The sequence below is a fragment of the Gadus macrocephalus genome, chromosome 6, assembly GCF_031168955.1.
Source record: "Gadus macrocephalus chromosome 6, ASM3116895v1".
NCBI lineage: Eukaryota > Metazoa > Chordata > Actinopteri > Gadiformes > Gadidae > Gadus > Gadus macrocephalus.
Window position 1 is genome coordinate 18,655,423 of NC_082387.1, and position 23,842 is coordinate 18,679,264.

The 23,842-nt window shown below is 42.8% G+C and overlaps 2 protein-coding genes across 3 annotated transcripts; both read right to left on the bottom strand.

The window, feature by feature from the left end:
- Positions 1–9,650: 9,650 nt before the first annotated feature.
- On the bottom strand, positions 9,651–19,868 carry fem1c (fem-1 homolog c). The gene is made up of 6 exons (XM_060054689.1): positions 18,594–19,868; positions 16,594–16,763; positions 15,938–16,126; positions 15,190–15,701; positions 12,541–12,717; positions 9,651–11,783 (listed from the first exon to the last, which is right to left on the bottom strand). Exons 1-6 carry the CDS (start codon positions 19,135–19,137, stop codon positions 11,519–11,521), a joined length of 1,857 nt encoding a protein of 618 aa, XP_059910672.1. The 5' UTR covers positions 19,138–19,868; the 3' UTR covers positions 9,651–11,518.
- Positions 19,869–20,215: 347 nt separating this feature from the next.
- Positions 20,216–23,387, bottom strand: tmed7 (transmembrane p24 trafficking protein 7). 2 transcript variants are annotated; one of them, XM_060054694.1, is made up of 4 exons: positions 23,268–23,387; positions 22,771–22,937; positions 22,403–22,648; positions 20,216–21,726 (listed from the first exon to the last, which is right to left on the bottom strand). In XM_060054694.1, the coding sequence occupies exons 2-4, from the start codon at positions 22,927–22,929 to the stop codon at positions 21,490–21,492; spliced, it is 642 nt and encodes a 213-aa protein (XP_059910677.1). In that variant the 5' UTR covers positions 22,930–22,937; positions 23,268–23,387; the 3' UTR covers positions 20,216–21,489. The 2 variants fall into 2 exon arrangements, with proteins under 2 accessions (XP_059910677.1, XP_059910678.1); XM_060054695.1 differs by having other exon boundaries at positions 23,055–23,278.
- Positions 23,388–23,842: the final 455 nt, after the last annotated feature.

Consider the following 23,842-nt stretch of genomic DNA (forward strand, 5'->3'; position numbering starts at 1 on the left):
CGGTTAATCTTTCAAGTCATTACGTTTATAATCCAAGGAACTCCAGTTCAGTCACCCTAGATATCAAGCATAGGTGGGCAGGAAGAGGAAAGGGCTGTGGGGGTGTTGGGAGAAGGGGTCTGAAGGGATCGTTTATTAAATTACATTGTATCAGCACTTCCAATCTTAGAAACCTCTCCAAGCCGGGCCATCTGTGCTTATGCCATAAGGTCTTTCATTACTGTAGTTTCACTCCCATTATGAGGCATTGAAGCTCTTGTCCAACGCACCTCCCAAGAAGAGCTTGTAACCTTAGCTGTTACTTAACCTCTGCTCTCCGCGAGTTTAGAGGACTTCACTGCTACTCTTCACCATGCATGACCCCTGCCGTAAACGCTCAGCTTGGGCAGCCCAGTAAAGCAAAGTATTTGCCCAGTAAATGTGTTCGCCTCAGCAAGAGAACATGTCAGCCAAATTAATATCAGTCATATTCAAAATATGCAGATATATAGTGAGATGGTGAGACCTTATAGTTTTCATATTTGTACAAAATATATTTGTAAGTGTTTACACAAACACAATGTTTGTGTTATGAATGTGTGCATGAATGAGTGTGTGCGTATATGTGTGAGTGTTGGTTTGTGTGTGTGTATGTGTGTTTGCGTACGTGTTTTTGTGTGTTTGCGTGTGTTTGTTTGTATGTGTGTGAGTGTGTGTGTGTGTGTGTGTGTGTTTGTGTGTATGTGTTTGTGTGTGCGTGTGTGTGTGTGCAAAGTCAGGGCAATCGGCTTTAAATGTCACCAATTGAAGCACATTCTCAGCCTCCACCGCCAAGTGAAGTGCTACTTTCCCCCTGGTAGGCTCCTGCAGCCCAGTCAATGAAGTGAGTAGGAGTAGCTCTCATCCAAAAATATATCACATTTTGCAAAGAGAAACATATCCAAAGATATTTGCGTTGTGCCATTTTACATTTGAATAAGCAACAACTTGTTGTGCAGTTTTTCCCAAGATAGCACTCAGTTCTTAGAGGGTCCCATGGTGAAACATTGCACTTTCTACAGGCCACGCACGTGCGTGTGAGTGTGTGTGTGTGTGTGTGTGTGTGTGTGTGGGTGTGTGTGTGTGTGTGTGTGTGTGTGTGTGTGTGTGTGTGTGTGTGTGTGTGTGTATGTGTGTGTGTGTGTGTGTGTGTGTGTGTGTGTGTGTGTGTGTGTGTGTGTGTGTGTGACACTAATTTAGGATCTAAGAGAGGAGCTGATTGCTTGCATGCCAGCCATTGGTTGAAGTTTTGGCGCATATTTGCTGCGTTGCAATCAGAGTTGTTGTGTGGTAGTGGTTCCTGCAGTGGAAGGATCTAATGCATTGAGATTATAAAAAGTATAAAGAGATGTAAGGGGAAGTGTTTGGTCCTATCTTTCGCATGCCTTGAAAAATAACAATATATTCTAGTATGATCTTTCCAAAACACACTCAAAGTGTTTTGGAAAAAATATTAAACTTAATAATACGACCATAGACAAGTTCCAGATTAACTGTGATATTGTAATAAACTATATACTATGTTGTTCTAGATAATTCCCTGAAATTACTTTTTAACAAACTCCCAAAGTTGGAGTTTTTACTGTGATCAAAGAAGTTGAAATAGTCTTCTCGCCAGTTGAAGCCAACATTGTATTGCATAGTATAATTTTATTGAAAGGACCATTTGCATATTTGATGATGTCTTGTTGAGATATGTTTTAGTTTCACAGTAGAAATAAGAACTACAATAAGTAAGTACCAATCGAAATATCCAAAAGCATCTGAGATGGCTGCAGATAAGGTTACTGTTTGATGAGGTCAAATAGATGCAAACTCTTCAGTCAAATTCAGGTCAAGTCAAATTCATTTCTTAGGCACGTCTCAGATCCACTGACGTTGTCAACATGAGCTTGAAAAGAGGCCAGCGTAGGGCTAATATGGTCCCTCTTCTAGGTACCGCTCAGAAGCCTGGCCGCGGCATTCTGAACCAGTTGCAGACAGGACAAGGGCAATTGCAAAAGGCATTTGACCTTTTCAACATCATTGAATTATATAACAGCATTGACCTGCTCTTTTAACTTTTTAAAAGGGCGGATTCATATATCCCACCAAACTTTTCCAAATAGACTCAAACAAGGGTGATCTGAGTGCTCAGGCTGTTGGTGATCGATTTGATGGAGTCAGCGGGGCTGAACAGGATAACCTCAGCCTTGTTTTCGAACATTTGCAGAAAGTTTTGTGCCATCAAACCCTTGATGTTCTTAAAGTAGTCCATGAGGTGGACTGTTAAAAAAGTGATATATTGTTTCACTTCTTATGACAAATGCACTTATTGTAAGTCGCTTTGAAGAAAAAGCGTCTGCTTAATGCCCTAAATGTAAATGTCGAAAAGTTTAGATTACACCGGTGGCTTGGTTTCAGGGGGAGATAAAGCTGTCCGTCATCTCTAATGCAGCGGAAGGAAATGTTGTGATTTTGAATAATTTGACTACAGGTCAGCATGTCAACAGAGAAAATAATTGGACATAGGATGGGGCCCTGTGAGACCCTTCAGGATAGACTAGATGGGGGAGAGGAAGAATTGCCTATGTTGACGGTGTGAACTAGGTCGTTGTTTCTCAAAGATGATGGAGCGGGAGAGAAGTAGAAGGCGAGAGGTTGGGGGGGAGCTATAAGATGGAGTGAGAGAGAGGGGAGCATTGAAGTGATTAGAGAAAGGAGTCCTTGATATAGAAATGGAGAGGAAGAGAGAAGTAAAAGGAAGGACAAAGACATAAAGTGTGAGAGCAGGTAAGGGAAAGAGAGAAAGAGAATAAGAGAGATATAGGGAGAGAGAGAGAGGCTGAGAGAGGGGAATGGAAAGAGAGATATAGAGAGAAAAAGAAGGAGAGAGTATCTGGGAGAGAAAGAGCAAGTGAGTGAGAGAGACATATATATATATAAATAAACATAGAGAGAAAGACAGAGAGAGAGAGAGAGAGAAAGAGAAAGTGGGAGAGAGAGAGAGAAACATAGAGAGTGGGAGAGAGAGAGAGAGAGAGAGAGAGAGAGAGAGAGAGAGAGAGAGAGAGAGAGAGAGAGAGAGAGAGAGAGAGAGAGAGAGACAGAGACAGAGAGAGGCCTGGAGAGAGAGAGAGAGAGAGAGAGAGAGAGAGAGAGAGAGAGAGAGAGAGAGAGAGAGAGAGAGAGACAGAGAGAGGCCTGGAGAGAGAGTGGGAGAGGCAGTGTGAGGGTCAGCTTTGACAGTGTGATCTGAGGTAACAGACACCAGCAGCCAGGAGTACCCGTCTGTCCCGAGGCCACCCGATCCCCCCAGCTCCAGGCCCGCCAGGTCCTGGCCCTCATGGAAATAGAGCCGGCCCAGTTTAGACAACATAAACACACTCACACGGCCCCTTAGAGACAGGGGTGAGAGAGAGGAAGGGAGAGTGGGAGAGAGAGAGAGAGAGAGAGAAAGTGGTGATAGAAAGAGTGGGAAAGAGTGACTGTGTGCATGTGTGCTTGTGTGTGTAGGTGCGTGTGTGTGTGTGTGTGTGTGTGTGTGTGTGTGTGTGTGTGTGTGTGTGTGTGTGCGCGCGAGGGACGTTCATATGTGCATATGTCGATGCATTTAGAGATAGTCGTAAAGTATAGTATACTTTGGTTTTGTCTGTAGTATCGGTTGTCTTCTGTCAAGTCTCATGCATGGACACAATGATGTCTGGTTACCAGCATAGATCCAGCATGCTTTTCAGCATCCATGTCATTGAAAACTCCTCTTTATCTTTCCATTTGCAACACGTTCTGCTTACCAACCAACCTTGCTGGTCTGACTCAGCAGAGGAGGCCCATTCTGCTCAGATACACCAGATAGGGAGGCAACCTTAGATAAAGTAAGCCTTGTCTCGGAGTGGCACTCCTTGTCAGCGGTGACTCATAGCTGCTCTGGTTTTTTCTTTGCTTCCTGCACGGAATTAACAACACTAATAAAGTCTCAGAGAAAGGGAAACACCCGTAAGTCCTCTATATTCAGGCTATGTCTGTGAATTGAATAAATGACTGTGTTATGGTATACTGATGATACTCAATGATCACAGTAAGCTGTGCTTTGGACTTTGTTGAATTTCCAATTCATTAATTAATCCAAATTGTTATTCTACAATTTATATTTTTGTTGGTCAGGCAGTATCTTGACAGCAAGCTTAGAATAGAGTCGTAGGTGACACTTTAGAACAAGTGTACAATAGTTAACCATTAATTAACATTAGTTAATGCAGTAAGTAACAACTAAATGTTAATTAACAGTTAACTAATAGTCAAGTAATCATTATCTAATGATATTCATAGCTAAGGTATTAATTTATTCATTAAGGTTAGGGTTGGGTTTAACCCTAACCCTATTAAATAATGTTATAATGAATAACTTAACGTCAGAACACCATAACGTAAGTGAACACCAACACCATTGGTTAACAAAAACACTATTAGTAAATTATTACTCCACGATTAGTTAGATGTTTATAAGCTGCTAGTTAATAGTAAAGGCTTAGTAACGCATTAACTTGTTAATGGTTGATTAATGGTCAATTATAGATTCAAAGTATTACAGAGTCTTTCAGACATTAATTTTTATCTTAAAGTAAATAGTACATTTGCTTACCTAAATAATTCCCTCCAAATTATCAATCATTATCATTATTAGTACAAAATAAGAACCCTACTATTGTATTGTATTCATGATGTCCCGAATTATGTAACACAGTGTGTTTTACCCTCTGGGTTACATAAATCATCTAAGGCAGTTATGTCCACAAATGTTGGCGCAGACATGGGGAGTGAGAATGCCTGCAGTAAATAGTTGAAATGGCTGAGGTCCTCGGAGCAGGGCTCCCACAAGACTCTTTACATGTCCTTCTTTTTCATCTGCCCCAGGAAGGGTCTAGTTCCTACTCTGCCCTGAATAGACGGAGAACCAATGGGCCGAGGGAGCTCCATAGCAGACACCATCATCAGGTTTTAGAGGCAGTGGGGCAAGGTGTTGTATTCCGTTATACAACGCTTTATAATCCCAATAAAGTCAATTATTGATACAGGAACTTGGCACAGGAAAATGTCTCTAGTCATGCATAATAAGGAATCAGCAATTACTACAGTAGTTATAAAACAAAACAATCCCGTCATTGTTGACGTCCAGTTGTCCTCTCATCAAGGAAGCCCAGTGGGGAAGGGGGGGGGGGGGGGGGGGGGGGGGGGATAAGTACGCTTTTTTTGGGCTGTCTCTGGGCTCTCCCAATGCTTTAACGCTGGAAGTTAATTGGCTGAAGCCAGGGGCAGATCATCAGCAGCAGGGTACTGTTACTATTGCCATGCCACTTTCTTATTTTCCTCTTGTATATGGCTGTTGTGTTGACAGCTGATCCAAGGTGGAAAGCATTTGTGTGAAAGTGCAAGAACAACACACACACTCACACTCACAGACACACACACTGACTGTGTGTGTGTGTGTGTGTGTGTTTATGTGTGTGCACTTGCATGTACGTGTTTGTGTGTGCCGTTTGTGTATGGTGTTAGTGTGTTATGTGTATGTCTACATGCGTGTGTGTGTGTGTGTGTGCTTTTTTGTGTGGGTGCATGTCTGCATGTGTGTGTGTCTGCATGTGCACGAGTGTGTGTGTGCGAGCGTGCGTGCCTTCGTGCGTGCGTGCGTGCTGTGTGAGAGAGAGAGTTTGCGTCCGGAGTCCCGGGTCCAGACCACATCAGTATCAAATTCATGCGGCTTATCCCATGCTAATACCCTGCCTATCTATTTTAACTCGAGAGGCTACAGAACATATTATGCAATCGTCACGTTTTCCCTCAACACTTCATTCCGTTTTTCACGTCCAGCAGGTGCTCTTCGATCCCAGGTCTAAAGGGCTGTCCATGTATCTGAATGAAGAGCCTAACTTCACTTCAGTGCGCATGGTGCACAACACCCGCCGCGTTATCTACTGTTGAGATTTGCCAAGTCATTATTATAACCCTGATAGAAAAACCCACAGTTTGGCTGCCTTTACAAAGCATGGGTTACAGGCTTGGAACGGTCCACATTGAAAACATTGCAATTTTGAACATGTTGAACGATAGTGACCTTCCAACTTTACGGGTTCACAAACATTGAAGTGAGATTCATATTGGTTTACCAATATAGGAGAATGGTTAAATAACATCTAAAACATCTCTACCTTTAAGGCTTTTCACCATGCACATGGTGGTGAGTGCCTCTGATACCATCATGGGATATGACAAACCTGGAATGATTTCAGTTTTACCAAATATGAAGGTGTATCACTCGAACTCAACCGCCCCAAAGCTGCTATTGCCCTGGTAACGAAATACAGAGACCAGAGCAATAGGCTTCAGAGAAAAAGTTAAAAGATACCAACACAGAAAAACCGCAGCGAGATAAGGACAAATGGTAACTGAAAGACACATTGTTGAAATGTTTAATGCTGCATTGGAAGGTAGAGAGAGAAATGAAAAGCAACAAAGGTATAAGAGACTTTTAAAGAGGAGATAGAGAGGGAGACAAATAGAGAGAGGGTGAACAGGGAGAAAAAGAAGGAAGAAGAGACAGAGAGAGAGAGAGAGAGAGAGAGAGAGAGAGAGAGAGAGAGAGAGAGAGAGAGAGAAATATTGGGGAAATAGAACAAGAGAGGGAATAGAAAGAGATAATAAATAGAGAGATACAGTGAAGAAGATAGAAAGACAGAGAGAGAGACAGAGAAAGAGGAGAGACGGGTGTCTAAGGACAGAGAGAGGCAGCGGGCCGGTCTACCTGTGGGGACCCAGAGACAGACAGAGAACGCAGGCTTAATGTAGGGCAACCTTCCATAGACCTGAATATAGACACAGGACAGAATTAGACCGTGGCCAGAGCACTCCCCGAAGGCCCTCAGCACTACAGAGCCATAATGAGAAGAGTCACAGGCGACAGCGAGTGACGTTTGTGTCAGGTATGTCTCACCGTCGAGGACCTCGTTAGGCAGGTTGCGGTGGCTCAGCGGGTGACCTCAGATTAGTCGCATAGTCAGGAATTTGGGCCGACGCACTTAAGCACGTAAGGGGGGATATTTTACCGCGCAAGGGGGGGTTATGTATCTTACGTGCGCTTACGCGTTACGTCTAAAACAGAGCATATATCGGCCTTAATACCTGCACTTCCACAGGCGTTCCATCCCTATTGTACTGTGGGTGCCATGGTGGTTATAATGGGATCACGGCTGTACCGACCGTAGTGGGAAAAATCCCCTTCCCCATGTGCCCTTACTCCTGCAGAATATGTTTAGCAGCAGTAGAGTACGTTTAGTTGTTTGTGTCTGAAGGGTTGGACTGGCCTGGTCGGAGTTGATTCAGTCAGGGTGAATTTGAACTGTGTTTTGTATCAACCTGCAGCCGACGTCAATGCCTGTCTACATTCGATGATGTTGGAGCCGTGGCCTTTTAAACCCCAGGGATCTTCGGCTAGGAGTTGAACTGCCCCTTTCAAGCTTCGCTAGACAACCCCCAGAGCCAGGCATCACCAACTGGCAAAACAAGTGCTTCGATGTGAGATGTACGCTAACCTGCCATGGCCTCCTACATCTGCCATCCTGTTGTTTCTCTATGTAGGATCCTCAAAGAGACAGTTGGCTTAAGGTCAAAATCTTGAATTAATATCCGCCCAATCTTCCTCTTTGTAACACCTTTCTATTGCCCTGTAACTGTTGTTACCCCTTGGGTTGACCCCGTGGTTCACATGTGGTCTTGGGTTCAGGAAAACTGTGCCACAGACACTCACATGTTTAACATTTGCAGTGACAAGTCCTGACTTTTCTTTTACAGCTTAGAAACCTAACCGAGCAGGCGAGGTGATTTAGTTCACAATTACCATCAATGACTCGCCTGGGCATTCCTGCCTAATATGTAGGTGAGGTAAGAGCCATAGCACATGGGAAAGTGATCAGATTTAAAGAGCATACAGCCAGGCAGGCAGACAGACAGATAGACTGAGACTGATAGAGATAAACTGATAAAGAGATAGACAAATAGACACAGACAAATAAAGAGATAGATGGGCAGATACAGGAATAGATATACAGAGAGACAGATCAAGAGATTGGCATTGATTCACAGACAGAACATTCAGGGGATAGGTGTGACATTCTAGCTGCTCCTGGCCACAGAAGTACAAAGGTAACAGCCACAGGTATAATGTGACAAAGTGGAGGGGGAAAGTGGAGGAGTTAATAAGTGTTGTCAATATGCAGGTACGCCCAACAATTTGTTCCATTCGTTTTATTCCTTTGATTGAGATCTTCAGACAAGTTGAGGAACAAGTTTTACTTTTTGAAAAATAACTATAGCAAGTGTCTCTTTCTTGGAACTAAAGTCAACTTTCCGGGGGCTTAGGAGAAGGCTTGTTGGTGCGTGTCCTTCTCTGGAACAGTTTACATTCACTGTGGAAGAGGCGATTCTACTTAAAGAACATGGTTTCGCTTACACGCTATGTCCACAGATGTAAATAGAAGGGCACGGGTCTTTACAGCCGTCAGTCGCAGGGGAAAGGTGCATAGCCTTTTCCCTTTTCATTTGGTAATGTAGTCGAGGATAGTTTTGAGGAAATGGAGATGGAAGCAAAGTACTGGGGGAGACATAACTTCGGTTCCCATAAAGGCATTAGATCGATCCATTAAACACTCCCCAAAGGGAATTGAAGCGTTCCAGTATAGCATACCACTGCACATTAGGAGAAGAGAAGAGCAAGACATGTAATGGAAAAAAAACGTTGGCCATATTGGAAAAAAGGTACAGGTCAATGGGTCTATTGATCATTAAATAAAACATGTCTCAGAATATCTAGAGTAAGTGGATGCTGAGCTAGCTCCAAACCTATGATAATTTCACCTATTTGAGCTCAAATGGTGCTTAGTTGAGCATAGTGTTTAAGGTTCCCAGTAAGATCACTTGCGGGAGATGGGAGTGGGGTGGAGACCTAATCGGCACACCCCTTTAAACACTGTCAAAAGCTGACAATGTTTAGTCAAAACGTTACCGCCATTAAAAAGTGCTGCCTTGTAACTGTCGTTTGATAAAAAAAAATGCACTTCTATTAAACTGAGAGACCAGCAATTGTGGATGTTCGATTTAATTAAAACAGTGTAAAGGAGCGTTCTGCATTCCACTCTGGTTTGTGGGTGATAAGGGGGGTGGGGGTGGGATCACCCAACAGGGGGCTAAAATATCAGATGGAGACCCGAGGCCCATGGTCCCCCTCCCTGAACTGTACCGGGGCCCGACGTGACTCTTGAAACTTTGAGGTAGAGAGGGCGTCGTACTTCAATAGACACATAAATAATTTAAATTCCTTATGCTGTAATGGTTTCTGATTTATAATTAGCATCTGTATTCCCAGACAGTTATCTCAACAGCTTTGTTATGACCATGAACTCAAAATCGCATGGCATGGAAACTTCTTTCATAAGAAATAAACTAACAATCCATGCTCACTAGTGAACCCCTGTACTTTGTGAAGTTGTATTGTAGGATTTTCCCCATACGATTTGTAAAAAAAAAAAAAAGTATTCATATTAAATCAAAAATCCTTTGGAAGTTCCACAGATACATGCATTGAAGACTCCAGGACAACAAGACAAGTGCAACAAGGGTTTATTGTCAAATGGGTTCTTAAAACATGAACTTGATTGATGCCATATTAAATCTTCAACTTAGTTGTAGTAAAGTGCAGATTCAAAGGTAGTTGCCCTTGGAGTACCCCCCCTCCCTTCCCAACCCCCCCAATAAAATTTATCTCTGGTTTTGAACCTTCTGAATTATTAAATAAGTTGAAATATGAAACCTACGAGTTACGAAAAGCCCTTTTGAAAACCACACACACCTAAAGCTAATGTGCAAAGATATTTCACAAAGCTCATCTCACAGCAAGGCATCCCTTCCATCGATAGCTCAAAGTTCAGTGATGGCTATAGAAAATGAACGTGGATTTGTCAGCATTCTGGTAAAAATGTTTCATTACGGTTGTTAAAATATACACCTGGTCGCTGTAGAAAGGAGTCTGACTGTAGTTAAAACGAGGAGAGAATATGTACTCAAACCTGCACATGCATCTAGACAATTCTATTGAGCTTGCTGAATAACGATGATGATGTTCAGGGGTTTACCGTGGAGGAAAAAAATAACAAAAACAAAAAGGAGGTCATGCTGAGTGCACAAGGCCTGCACACCGCTGATGGATGCAGACAGCTGGCCCCTCTCATAGCAGTCCGTTTCTATGGTCCTGCATCACGGCCGTCCCACCAGAGCAGGGCTGATTTGATACATTTCTTTTTTTTATGCTCAAATAGACTTTGCAAAAACAGGCAGACAGCTTTCCCACACTCAAGCAAGCACACACAATCGTACACACACACACACACACACACACAATCTTTCACCCACAAACACACATGTTGTAATGCACCTCCCCTTTCGGAAGCTGGAGGCTATACCAGAAAAACGGCAGTGGTGAGGTAAACCCAACAATAAAATCATAAAGAGGAAAATATTGCACAGACGAGTGCCGGCACAGAACAGTCTCTTTCCAAACAGCCTGGCCTGTGCATAGGGAAGGATAAAGCACTTATGGTGTTTGCAGCCGTTCAACCCTTCTGGTAAAGCTTTGTTTACACACACAACATAAAAGGTGACAACATAAGAAAAAGAAAGGGTGGACTTTCTGCACTGTGTGGATCCACGCCACTTGGCCAATGTCCAAACGCATGAAAGCCACTGAGCTATGAATGCATTGAATGAGCAGGATGGGGGAGATGCTGAAAGCACTGCCTCGAGGAAAGGGTTCATCATGGCTACCAGCAACAGCTGTGGGACCAGTAAAACCAAACCAAAGACGGGGGAAAACCTGAAGTCACAGCTTGATTTGACACATCCTCATTCGTTTGAAAAGGTCCAGTGACATTCAATGCAAATCCGGGCCATGGAAGAGATACGTCTCTCAAGATTACCTCAATAAATAGCCTCGTGGAATTTGGAACAATGACTAAAAATATGTTCAAAAGAACAAAATAAAAACACTGAACCCTGTTGCGCAGTTCATCCAGAGATACTGTTTTGCATTGTCATAATCCACTCGTGATGCGCTCCCAAAGGACTGCGGCCAGTCTCCATCCTTCTCCGTGGCCATGGAAGATACTAGGCAGAACATACGGTACACCCAATCCAGCTCCGTTGGGTCAGTCGAGACATCGTCTTTTTTTTTTTTTTCGTTTAAAACCCGTCCAAAGAGGCGGAAAGTTTCCATTGAGGTGCGTTGGATCCCAACTAGCGAGCAGGCGTCTTAATCCGCTCTGGTGTCTCCACCAGGCAAGCCCCCTCTCCCCAGACGACCATGTAAGATAGAGGAGGGGGCAGTGCAGCTTGTCAGCTCCCGTCAAATTCAAATACACCAACCCCCCCCCCCCCCCCCCCTCCCCCACCAAACCCAGATGGCGTCCTCCCGGGCAGACTATCTGTGCAGCAGGACGAAGGACTCCAGCTTTTCTGGAATGTTTCCCCGGTAGTGCAGGCTGTGTTTGACGATGACGCGGGCCGCCAGGCACTGCAGGGTGGTGTGGTTGATGGGCTGGATGATGTTGCGGGCCAGCTCCTTCTTGTCCAGCAGGTCGCAGGCCGACTGCTGGAAGGCGTTGGTGCTGTCGAAGTGGCTCCCGCCCGAGATCAGCAGGTTCATGATGTCCGGGTGGCCGTTGGACGCCGCGACGTGGAGCGGGCTGATGAGAAACAGAACAATCAAGAAACACTGCTTCACCCTGTATCCTGGTTGTTGTAGAAGCCCAGTATAGGTGGAGTGTGGCAGCCACCTAGGTGGAGAATTGCTACACTGGCGATGATACAGGGAGAGGTGTAGACGGGTTGGGGAGTATTAAAGATGATGTTATGGCTATCTGAATGTCAGGAATATTTCAATGGCTCAGTGGCCATTATGAAAAATGTCCATGACACCTAGTGCTGAAAGGCAGCATACCTAATTAATGTCTCAAAAGTCTCTGGCTTGGTCTGATGCACAAGGCTAATAAAAACATAGCTATATCACTGTCAGACACTTAGGCCAATGGAATCCTGATAAACCCCATAGCTGACTGACACGCGGTTTCGACGTGAACAGAGGTAAACAGCACTGCATCAGAATAATGATTATAAAACCAAACTTAGAACCAATAGACCAACACCAAAGGCTATATACAGGGGTGATGTCCTAAATGTTGATAATTTACAATTACCTCATTTAGGTCCTTAAAAATAAATAAAAATAAAATGCCTTGTTTGGTTTTCACCATTTGTGTCACTGAAGTCAAACATAATGAATATGTAGGTCACGGCCCAACTTTCAGCTTCATTGTCATATTAACATTAATAACCCATACGGTTGCAGGGACCAACAGTAATGAAATGCTTGAATCTCGGGCCTCCGTCCAAACCATCCATCAACCGACCCAATAAAAGCCCTCCTAAAGCATCTCTAAGCACCTGTTGTCATCCTCATCGCGGCAGTTGACGTCCGCACCACACTCGAGCAGGATGGAGGCCACCGTCAGGGAGGGGAATTTGCAGACAGGGTAGCGGCCCACGCAGGTGGTGTTACGGTCTACCGCCAGGTGGAGGGGGCTGTAGCCGTTCTTCCCACAGGGCTGCAGCTTCAGGAACCTGGAGGGAAGAGGAGACGAACCCAGCGTTACAATAGACAATGAAGCAGTGATCTGATGACAACTTAACACAGTACTAATTAGTAGGTCTGTAGCCGGTATACACTTGATCATAGGGGTCACTTTCATAAGCCAAAAAAAGGATTAACTTTTGGAATATTTTTTTGGGGCCGGCAAGGAAATATGCAGACAGATGTTTATTTTTGGAGTGAAAGTACGGAGCATTCAATATTTTTCATAATTAATTAGGGGTGTGACGAGATCTCGCGCCACGAGATCTCGCGAGATTAAACTCGACGATATTACCCGTCGCGTTAAAAATCTGTCTCGCGAGATTTGTGAGCTATCCAAACTTCTATTTGTGGGCAGTAATGCGCCTTTGCTCCGTCTAGCCTGCCAGAACCTAAAGGAGAAGAAGAGGAGGAGAAGGAGGGGAAGCAGCCAGCTGTGTTCGAAATCGTTCCCTATCACGGATAGGTGCACTATATAGGGTGCTCGCCATTTTATAGTGGTGTTCGAATTCTCAGTGGTTAATTTCATGCACTATATAGTGCACTAAAAATACCCCAAATTTGAGTGTACATGCGATGTACACTAACACTACATGTTAATCCCGTATACAACAATGCAGTCGTGTTATTTCCGGAGAAGAAGCTGAAGAACCGCGAAAACGAATACATTTAATGATAGTCTCCGGATTTCGTTTAGAAAGGTCAACAATTTATTTGGGATTTAACAGAATATTCAACATTCAAAATTAATTTAAAAAACTTCAACATGGAAATGTAACATTCAACATCAATATAACCTCCAGCTTTCCTCGTGAGTGCCCGGTTTGCTTACATGATGTGGGCACATCTGTCTACGTCACACAAATACCCGGCGCATTTACTGACGCAAATGACGTTTAGAAATGTTCAGCGTAGTGTCCGAATTCTTGTTTGTTCGTTCCCTATGTAGTGCACTATATCATGAACACAGGGAACGATTTCGAACACAGCTAAAGACAGCCAGAATGACGTCGGAAAATACCCGTACTACCGTCGAAGATGCCCCCGCCACTTTTAAATCATTTGTTTGGCAGCATTTTGGGTACTTTGATTTGGTTTTGCATATAATATTGTTTGCAATAGAGAAATATTTAATTTATTTTACTTTAACTTTTATACATTTAAATTTTAGTTTAAATTTCATGCATGTAAAGAGTTATAATTAAAAAAAATCAAAATGCATGTGCAACTCGGTTAAATAAATGTCTGTTGGTCCAGTCATATATTTTGTCATAGTTTTCTTAAAATCTCGTCTCGTTCTCGTGAACCCAATATCGTGTCTCGTGAGTCGAGTGTATCGTCACACCCCTATAATTAATCATATGGTTTGACTAAAAAAGACGGGAGGTCAAAACACCCCGGCTTTCACAACTTTGTACTTGCCCAAATTAAGGAAGTAAAGAACAATACTGAACATTTACTCGTCTCCAAACTAATTGACACCAAAGCAGTTGTAGGTCTGGTAGCATTTGGTTAAAAAGGAAGACAAAAATAATCACTAGATATGTCAGTAAACGCATGTAGGCAATGGCACACCCTCTAAAAATAGTAAGGCATAAATAACATTCTTCTTGTATCTGCGATTCTCCGTCAACATTCGTGGTTAATGCGGATAGGCTTTGAGGGAACGAATCAGAACGGACATCTTAGCACAAATCGCTGCACCATCCATTTGGCATCATGATATTAAACCGAGAGCAGACCCTAAAATCAAAATCAGACAAGGCACTCTGGCTCATTCGGTGTGCAACACTGTATATTCTCTTCCAGGACTGAAAGTCGGACTTGGAAACACCAACACCCTATAAATAACAATCATACTTCAAATCGATTAATCATTTTAGCACCAGTGTGACCGAAGAAATAACGCAACTGTTTAAGCTTGACATTGTGTTTCTAGGTTAAATATCGACGTTGTAAGCTCTGCGACACCCAAAATGTTTGTGTTCGTGATAGCAGCGTGTGACATCATCACGTTCTTGCCTCAATGCAAGTCAATGAGAAAAACTGCAAATGTCAGTGGTCTCAGGGGGTCTGGAGAATGTCAGACCCACTGACGTTCTCCAGACAGCATTACTTGATACACTGACTAATTCGATACATTTTATTATTTTTTATTATCATTATTTCTCATCGACCAATCAATTGGTCGTAGAGTTGTTTCATTTCAATCAACAAAGATATTTTGACTACAGACCGCCTTATCAGTTTCATGCCCAAAGAACCCTTGTTGCATTTATATTCTTGTCCTAGCTCCTTCCGCTCTTGATCAAAAGGGAGAGTTTATAAAGTCTGAGTTTGAGCGATCTGTCCCAAATCTTATCTCAAACAGATAAGGTGATCACTGTATAGCGGCCCAGCTTGTAATGCTCTCATCCTGTAGCAAACTACCTTTTTATTCTCAAACACATAAACACCCCCACCTGTAGATGGTCTGCTTCTTGAAGTGGTCCTCCTCCGCTGTGCAAGGCACCTTCTCCAGGAGGCAGATGAGGTGCAGAATGATTGACAGGGCCTTGCTCAGCTGGGCGGGGTCAGGGGGTGTCGGCCCGACTTGCTTGACGGCCCGCTCTATCTCAAGCACACTCTTGGTCAGGATGCCCATGAGGTCCTCAAAGGACACTGAGGTGCCCAGGACGCCCTTGGCCCGGTCCTGCAGCATGAAGGAGAAGAGCTCTGCGAAGGAGAGCAGGCTGGAGGCCGTCATGGGGCTGAGGGGATCCAGGTTGCTCTGCTGCATATCCAGTGCATACTTCCACAGGTTGATGCAGCGCTCAAAGTTCCCCGAGTCGGCGTAGACCGCGCCGCGGTATCGGATGTAGTAGGACGTGTCCGGGTGCTGGGGTCCCAGGATCCTCTCTCGGATCAGGAGGGCCTGCATGCGCATCTCGTCGGGGTCGGAAATCAGGCCGTCCAGCTCCTCTCCGTTGGTGACCTGGAAAACCGGACACAGCATAGACAATGACGCAGACCGCCAACTGGTCTTGCATAAGAGAAGATGGTCATGCTGCTTACTTATCACCACTATCGTTCACAATTATATTCTACATCGTGCAACTATCGAATGAAACATTACCTCTGTATATAAAAAAAATAAAAAGTCAAGTCAAGTTTAATGTTAACATTAATAATAAAATACAAAAAAACTTTACTGAACCACAAAAGCCTAACCTCCTTGGCATAGTCGTATGCCATGATCAGATGCTTGGGCTCAGGCTTCTGGACAATGTTATTACTGTCTATGTAGCGGAGGTCCATGGCCCTCTTCCAGTACTTTAGAGCACCCAGCAAGTCGCGCTTCTTGTCTACAAATGTTGCACCCAACAGCTCCAGGGCGTCAATCCTCTCCCTGTGGCTCGTCTGAAACAAACATTATAACCTCATTATCATCAGACATTTGGCAAACGCATCAACCAAAAGTATAGCGCTAAGAAATGCCCAATGAAACACGTCAAGCAGTTGCCAGAGGAACCTTGATTAAACAGGTTTCTGGTGGTACCTGCATCCTACTAGCATTCATCAGGGAACTCCTCAAATAATGGTAAGCCACTAATATTGACACACGTTCAATCCTTGCACTTCAACGTTTGCAAGGATTTGATTCAGGACTCAGGAAATGATTGAGCAACACCAGTGGTGACATGCCACTCGCCCTGCACGTCTCCGAGGATCATCCAATGGAAGTCCACAACACCAAAGAGCTCATCATTAATCTTTAGAACAAGCACCAACAACGTTCTTGATGCCACGGCCCGGTGCATACCAACGGCATGAAACAAAAACACTAGAAGTACCAGAAACTAAAACAAACGAGGGGGCACACAGACCTTCTGGTGCGTGGTGAGGAAGTCCACGATGTTGGTGTGGCCGGTGACGCTGGCTGAGAGCAGTGGCGTCATGCCGTAGCCGTCACGCTCCATGGACGCCCCGTACTGCAGGAGCATCCGCATGATCTCCAGACTGCCCGACTCTGCACAATCATGCAGGGCTGTGTTGCCTGGGGGAGGACAAGAGGAAACGGGCCGGTTAGAGGAGTCCCACCGTGGAGTGAGCGTGTACTGAACCCTGGTTCTACTACAGACAACTGAAATGGTATTGAACACAATGTAATAGACAGAAGAATGACATGTATGTAGAGATGCGTCATAGGCGAAATTACAGATCCTGAATGAACGTTGTGATTTTTCTTGCGATCAAATTGAAAGACATATCCAGAATTGACTTCAAATAACTGCTGTTAACTATTAAGTCCTGTACATTCTTATTGAAAAACCTGTTGACCAAATGGCCCCAAGGGCTATTGGGTCATCAGCACTCTGTGCCAGCTGGTACTGACCACCTTAGTTTGTGTAATGCACCAACCCTGACCCTGGCCAGCCAGCTCTTGTTTGTGCAGTTCTCTCATGTCAACAAATGTTTTTATTGAACGCCAAAAATAAATAATGCATAATATAGTAAAAACTAAAAAGATTACGAAAAACCTCATATCTATAGATGGAAATTGTTAATTAACTCAAAGCAATTGTACTGTATGCTACTGCAGTGATTGAGTTGCAGCAGAAGTAAATGGGATTTTCTCCTAACCACTAGTCAATGTTATCTTATTGTAGTCTCCAGTATAAGAGAGTCTACAATTCCCACTTCTGATCACTCACATGATCAGAAGACAGCCGTTGAGGATTTTGCTGGGTAAAAGTCCTCAGTAATAGGCAAATTAAAGTGCATATTTGAATGTAAAAAAGGTAAGGACAAAGAATGAAAGAATATGCCAATCATTTGAGTTTTTGGCACAAACAACCCATTGCAACGTCTTAAATGTAATATTAAAAGTTAACATTTGTATATAGGCTAGTTTAATTGCCCTATAGAACCATACACTAATACAGTTATCATCAGCTATCCTACAAGTCCACACTCATGAGCCCCTGTAGTAAGGAACCAGAGAATCATGTAAACCAGGAGATGTGAAACCAGATCATCAGATTACACATCTTCTGCACTAGCTATGTTTGGAATCGAAGAGAACACATGTTCCATTCTGCGCTGGATAACAGCATGGGCAAAGATGGAGGCCAGGTATGACGCGTCATAGCATTTGACCCATGGAATCATACTAAAAGCTATTTTATGTTGTGGGCAACCACTTTGGGCAGTTCCTTCGGGCCACCGTCACCTCATCACCCTCCTGAAAGCAGACACAATTATTGACGTTACTCAATCATTAGGTGAGTGCTGCATGCAGCGCTCAAATATTGTTCTTCTTAGGCTTTATTCATCCTTACAAATGTTGGGACCCTAGTCCTTTCACAACTTTTCAACTTGAGACTCTATTCCACTTTTAAAATGTTGATATTAGTTTGGAATTTTCTTATCGTTTTTTAAATATCCAACTTTTAGAACCTTAAATTATATATTGGAAGTCAATTTTGGAAAAGGAATCAATAAAGCAACCTGTCATAAGATATGATAACAAGCAATTACCAACAACGCGTTTTATTTAGTAAAAACAAATTCACTTAGCCTTAGAAAGAAAAAAACAACGTATACCTCGGAACTTGTGTAATGGGAAATACCATAATCCTAAACCAGATTTTCTGTGCAATGTGTGAATACCAAGCCAATTATAATACAGAAAGTAAAAAAAAAAAATGATAGAAGCCTGCCATGTTTCCACAAATTCAAAACAGTTCAATGTTGTGGCTAAAGCTGTATATGTTATGGAAAGGCTTATGGGGAAAGAAGACATGTCATTTATTAAGAGCGTGAAAGTGAGTTGAGCATGTATGGGACAGTGCAATGTAGTAGAAGCTGGTGTCAAGATACTCACCTTTGACACTCTTCCTGTTAACATCTGCACCTTTCTCCAACAAATACTGCGCTATTTCTTTGTGTCCTTTGTAACAGGAGATCATTAGACAAGTGTGGCCGTGTCGGTTAGCCACCTCAAGGTCTGCCTTGTGCTCCACCAGATATTTCACAATGTCCAGGTGGCCATCAAAACAGGCCGCTCTCAGGGGGGTTGAATTGGTTAATGTTGTGTTGTTGACCGAGGCCCCATGGCCCAGCAGGGACTGGACTACCTTCAGGTGACCAGCTGCCGACGCAGCCCACAGCGGGGGTGCTCCCTCGATCGTCTCCCCGTCAAAGTTCACCGAACCCCCGACCTCGACCGCCGCGCTACAGCACTCAATAAGGTACTCCACCAGGTCCAGGTGTCCGTACCGTGAGGCCATCAGAAGTGGGGTGGCTCCGTTGGTCTTTTCTCCCATCAGCTTGGTCACCTCGTGTCCATCTTTGTTCTCTAGTAGTTTCTGAAGTAACCGGAGCTTACCGTCCCTGGCTGCGTTGAATACTGCCGTTTTCAGATCCATCTCCGGTCACTTAATTGTGTGAGTAAATGATGGGTGAATGTTACAGTGGAGCCTATGGTGAAGACTGGTGGAACCCTTTGTTTACTGCAAGCTATGAGCGAATCTCAGTAATAGCCGAGTTGGGAAGGCAATCCCGTCTATCAAATGATGTTCTCCGCTTGGTGACAGGAACGTTAACGTTAACAGTCGAGTGTTAGTATCTTAAAAGGCCATAACATACGTTCACCTGCCCCCTCCGCACAGTGAATAGTTTGCAGTAATGGCTCGTGTGTTGTCAACTTCCTTGATTAGCTCAGCAGCTAGCTCACTTACAAACTGTTTAGTCCTCGCGTCTCTGCCATCGACTTTTACTTTCCAAAACGTCTTTCTCCTTTACACATACCCGTCGTCGCCATTATTAGACATCATATTTCCCCTTTTCCTTTTTGTGTGAAATAAGACAAAGGCCAAAAGCAATCCACCCCCACTCGTTGCTACCAGCAGTTAGCTAGCTGGGTTAGCTTAGCCACAAACGACGTTTCTCCTGTAATTCAGTATGTCAAATACCAATGCTTCTTCCTCCTTATCACCGAGGCACGACAGGCGATGTTATCCGGGAGACAACAAATATGTCATCCGAAGGCAAGCTGTCTCGACAATTGTCTCGGGAGGAAGGAAAGATTACTAGGGCAGTGTCCACCCACTGCTTCCCTCGACGGTCACGACTAAGTACTGTCAAATCGAAAACAATGCAGTCTTTTCACTCGCCCACTTGGAAGATTGACGTGTCAACAGCCCAATCACAGAGCATCCTAGATTTCACAGCGCGACTATTTTGATCTGAGACCGATTGAAAGGAACTATGGGGATTTCCCCCTAAAATGCGTTTTAATGGCTTCAAATGCTATGTCCATGACTCATAATGGATTGATATGTTGCCACTAACAGTTGTATTCAAAAGCATTTTACAATGATTTTCTGACCAAGTATAGCTACTTCTAGTATTATGGCACCATCTGTATGTTTGAAGAAGACATAACAGGTCAATGGCGATTTTAAGTAACTTTGCAAAAAAAAAAAGTTCAATTAAAACAATAAATAAGTGGCAAAAATTCAATTCCTTTTAATAAAGATGGTTGAATATTTCCAGCAAACTGTGAAGACAGCCAGATGGAACAAAGCATGTACAGGGATCAATCAAATCATACCAAATAATGGGTGAAAGAAATCGATCATGTTTAGTTTCCATCAATTAACCTTTTACCACCACAATATAGACCATTTATATCAGAGTGAATCTTATTGTATGTCAAAAGGATAAATAATATTCTAATTGTACATTTGACAGTTTGCTTTTGAAGAGGCTAGAAAACAAAATATTTTTGGTCACAGCCCATTAACATGCACTCATGTGCAAGCAAAACTCTACCAAGGGGATTCCACTAAAGAACTAAGCCCCTTAAAAAACATGAATTGCATGTAGTGTTGCTTAACCTTTCCAAACCCAACACACACGTTTTCTTTTTACAAAACAAAAAGGAAAATGGATTGAACATTTACAAATGAGAATTTGAAATAATATGTTACAGTCATCCCAATCTTTTGACAAACAATACAATAACATTTTATACCAGTGTACTAAGAAAGATGAGGACGATTTGATATCACAGAATAAATAGGTCTATGCAATTCATAAATTACACAGCAAGGGCTGATGTTGAGGCCCAAACCCTTTTCTTAACAAGTAGTAAATGATCAGGCATCAAAACAAAGTTAATATCCATTTTTTACTTCAAAACACAACCTAAAATACGCATGAAATATAAAGAAAAAACAACTTTTAACTCCCACATTTGTAATGAGGTCAAACCAAGGTCTGTTCTAACTGGGATGTTACATCATGACTGTACACATGGATTCCTCACAATAAAATCGAATTTGGAAGCATAAAAAGGATTAAAATGTTAAATGAATGGCTAGCTCCATCATCATTATCCAAGCAGCTCACAAACATTGAAGTCTGCCATATGTGTTTAGAGAGTTAATAATTTATGTTACAATTTGAATTTTAACACCAGACAGGAGGGAGTCATTGCTGTTTTGTTTTTTGCCAATGGAAGGAGGAAGAAATTAAACAACTTGAATCTTTAATGTTTTCATCCACCTCCCTCAACCTTGTTTTTAGGTGCACCATTAAAATGAAATAAGTGTGAAATTAACTGAGGGGAGGGAACCAATAAAGCACCAAGGAAAACATTTACAAAAATAAACAACATGACCTAATTCAATGTCAAGTACTTATGGTTTGCTAAAATGTAAAATGTATTGAGCCAAAAAAAAGATGATAAGAACGATCCCAGGAGTACAAGTTGATTATGATCCAACACGTGTCGTAGTGGTCTTCCTGTCTGAGAAGAAGCTTCTCAGCAGGACCACCTGACTTATGCTAACCACCAGGAGGATGAAGGCTTCACCGATGGACCAGAAGGCCACCCGGGTGTTGAGGTCCTCTGCCCTACTGCGTCCCTGGGCCTCCCGGAGGCGAAAGTGTGTCTGGTAGTCAATGACGGATTTTAGAGCCTCATGGATGGACACACACGCCGACTCCATCTGGCAACAGGGGGGGGGGGGGTATTGTTATAGGTTAGAATACAGGAAGAAAGATCCACATGGTGCATTGAATCGGAGCTGAAACACAGAGCTAATACAGAGAAAAATCTAGGAATCTTCCCATCCCAGCTCTGCCTGAAACACACATTGCAAGCAGCAAAGAGCAAGCCAAACTCAATAAAAGAACAAATGAATACGAGAAGGAAGGGGGGCAAATCTATAATAAATATTGGCGTGGGAAACGGATGCAGAGAAGCGATTTAAAAACGTCAAATTTTAATTTCTGTAATGTTTTACCCATTCGGGTAAACCATTGTAGTGTGCCCAGTAAAAATATAAGGTGATTGTAATGATTCCTTTTTTAACATTTGGCTGTCAACAATTCTAATAAAAATCAGTGCATTAACACATTGTTGTTAGCTTACTCAAATTGTTTTGGTTTGTCATTTTCAGTTAATCTCGTCTCTGTATGTGATCTCCTCTCCCGCCTAGGTGAATTAGCTTGCAAGTAAAGTAAGTTAAGCTGTTTCAGAGCAAGGGTCAAAATATGTTATTTGGATGTGTAATGCTTCCCACAACATTTTTTTTTGTTGTCGTTTCAAATGCTGTTTTGCTGGAGGTTTCCTCAACAATGAAATACAATTTTAATTTGTATCCAGGTGAAAAATACACATACCTGTGTGAGAGCTGTGACTCGGTTCTCATTAGGAAACAATGGGGGGTCTTCCCCAACCTGGAAGTCAAAGTAGACAGTCTTGTGCGTGAAAGTTGAGAACTCATTGCTGAAGCAGAACTTGAAGGTGCCATTTCTGGCAGCGGTGAATGTAAAGCTGTCATATTGCTTCTTCATCTCCTTGTAGAGGACAGTTCCATCAGGGTCCTCCAGACGACAATCAACATCATAATGACCCCCAGTCACGACCTGACAGACATACAGAAAGACACTTTTGCACCTGCAAGCACATTTCCGCCTTAGCGGAAAACATCTTAATATTTTTGGAAGTCAAGTCACTCGGAGTCAGGTAGAACTACAATCTTACAAACCTGAAATTCCAGTGTACACTTGGTGCCCATGATGATATCTTCGTAGAAGCACTGTTTAGCATTGTCTGGCAGCTCAAATGTGAGCTCTGAACCCAGAACCCACCCACAGAGCAGCTGGGCAAAGAACACCTGCAGAAGCACCCGAATAGCTCCGTACATCTTCGCGGCTGTTAAAAAATATATATTCAGGAAAAAAAAAGAGTGCCGTATCTGTTAAATTAAAGCAATACCAACCCTACAGACTGGGATTATAACGTGAATTATCTATTACAACAAACCCGGACATTGATATTAGCTTGCTAGAAGTAGCTGTATGCTAGTCCTCTAGCTAGCCATACCGGTTTATTGAAAACCAACGAGAGGAGACGGTTAAGTGTTGGTCATATCATATTGTCCGTGTCAATTGAATGATCAGATTCGAGGTCATTTTAAAGAAGATAGATTTAACATCTGATTCATCCAAATATATTTTGTTGCAGTAGCCATGATACACTCACCCAAATCGCTCACCCGGATGTGCCAAATAGTAGGTTAAGAACGTTGCATCGACGTGAGTTACCATTGGCTAACATTTTTAGAAGTTCGCCCCTTGCGGCCTCTTTGCACAAGTTGAACGCATTTCTAAAAAATAAATCATATGCACTGATATCCTTTTATTCTTCCATACCAAATAAATATCACTGGGGGAAGAGAATTGTGTGTTTGATAGCTTTCCTAATTTTTCAACAATAATAGGACAACAGCAATACAGCAATACAAATAGGCAATACACATACATACAATATTAGCCTACTGAGGAACGCACTAAGGATGAACAAGCATAGCATAGTAAAAATGCATTGGCATTCATTTTATATGATGCCTATAAAAAACAACAACATGATTTACCACTGTATTTAGGTACCATTTTATTGTACTTTATATTGATCAAAAAAGGGATTTTGTCTCAAACAAGTATTCTGAACTGGTCTGACAATATTGAATAGTTGGCCAACCGTTTTATATCATGATTTGTATGGAATGCCATTTGGTTCAAAAATAAATAAAATAAAATAAAGTAAATAGATAAATA

Bases quoted from the DNA above. Each gene is read 5' to 3' on its own strand.
- fem1c (XM_060054689.1), bottom strand. From the start codon at position 19,137: ATGGATCTGAAAACGGCAGTATTCAACGCAGCCAGGGACGGTAAGCTC. The intron at 12,718-15,189 runs GTGGGGGTGTTT...TCTTCCCTCCAG, and splicing joins AAGAAGCAGACCATCTACAG to GTTCCTGAAGCTGCAGCCCT. The intron at 11,784-12,540 runs GTGCTTAGAGAT...GTTTCTCATCAG, and splicing joins CGCGATGAGGATGACAACAG to CCCGCTCCACGTCGCGGCGT.
- tmed7 (XM_060054694.1), bottom strand. From the start codon at position 22,929: ATGTACGGAGCTATTCGGGTGCTTCTGCAGGTGTTCTTTGCCCAGCTG. The intron at 22,649-22,770 runs GTTTGTAAGATT...TATGTCTGTCAG, and splicing joins AGTGTACACTGGAATTTCAG to GTCGTGACTGGGGGTCATTA. The intron at 21,727-22,402 runs GTATGTGTATTT...CCCTGTTGCCAG, and splicing joins GAGTCACAGCTCTCACACAG to ATGGAGTCGGCGTGTGTGTC.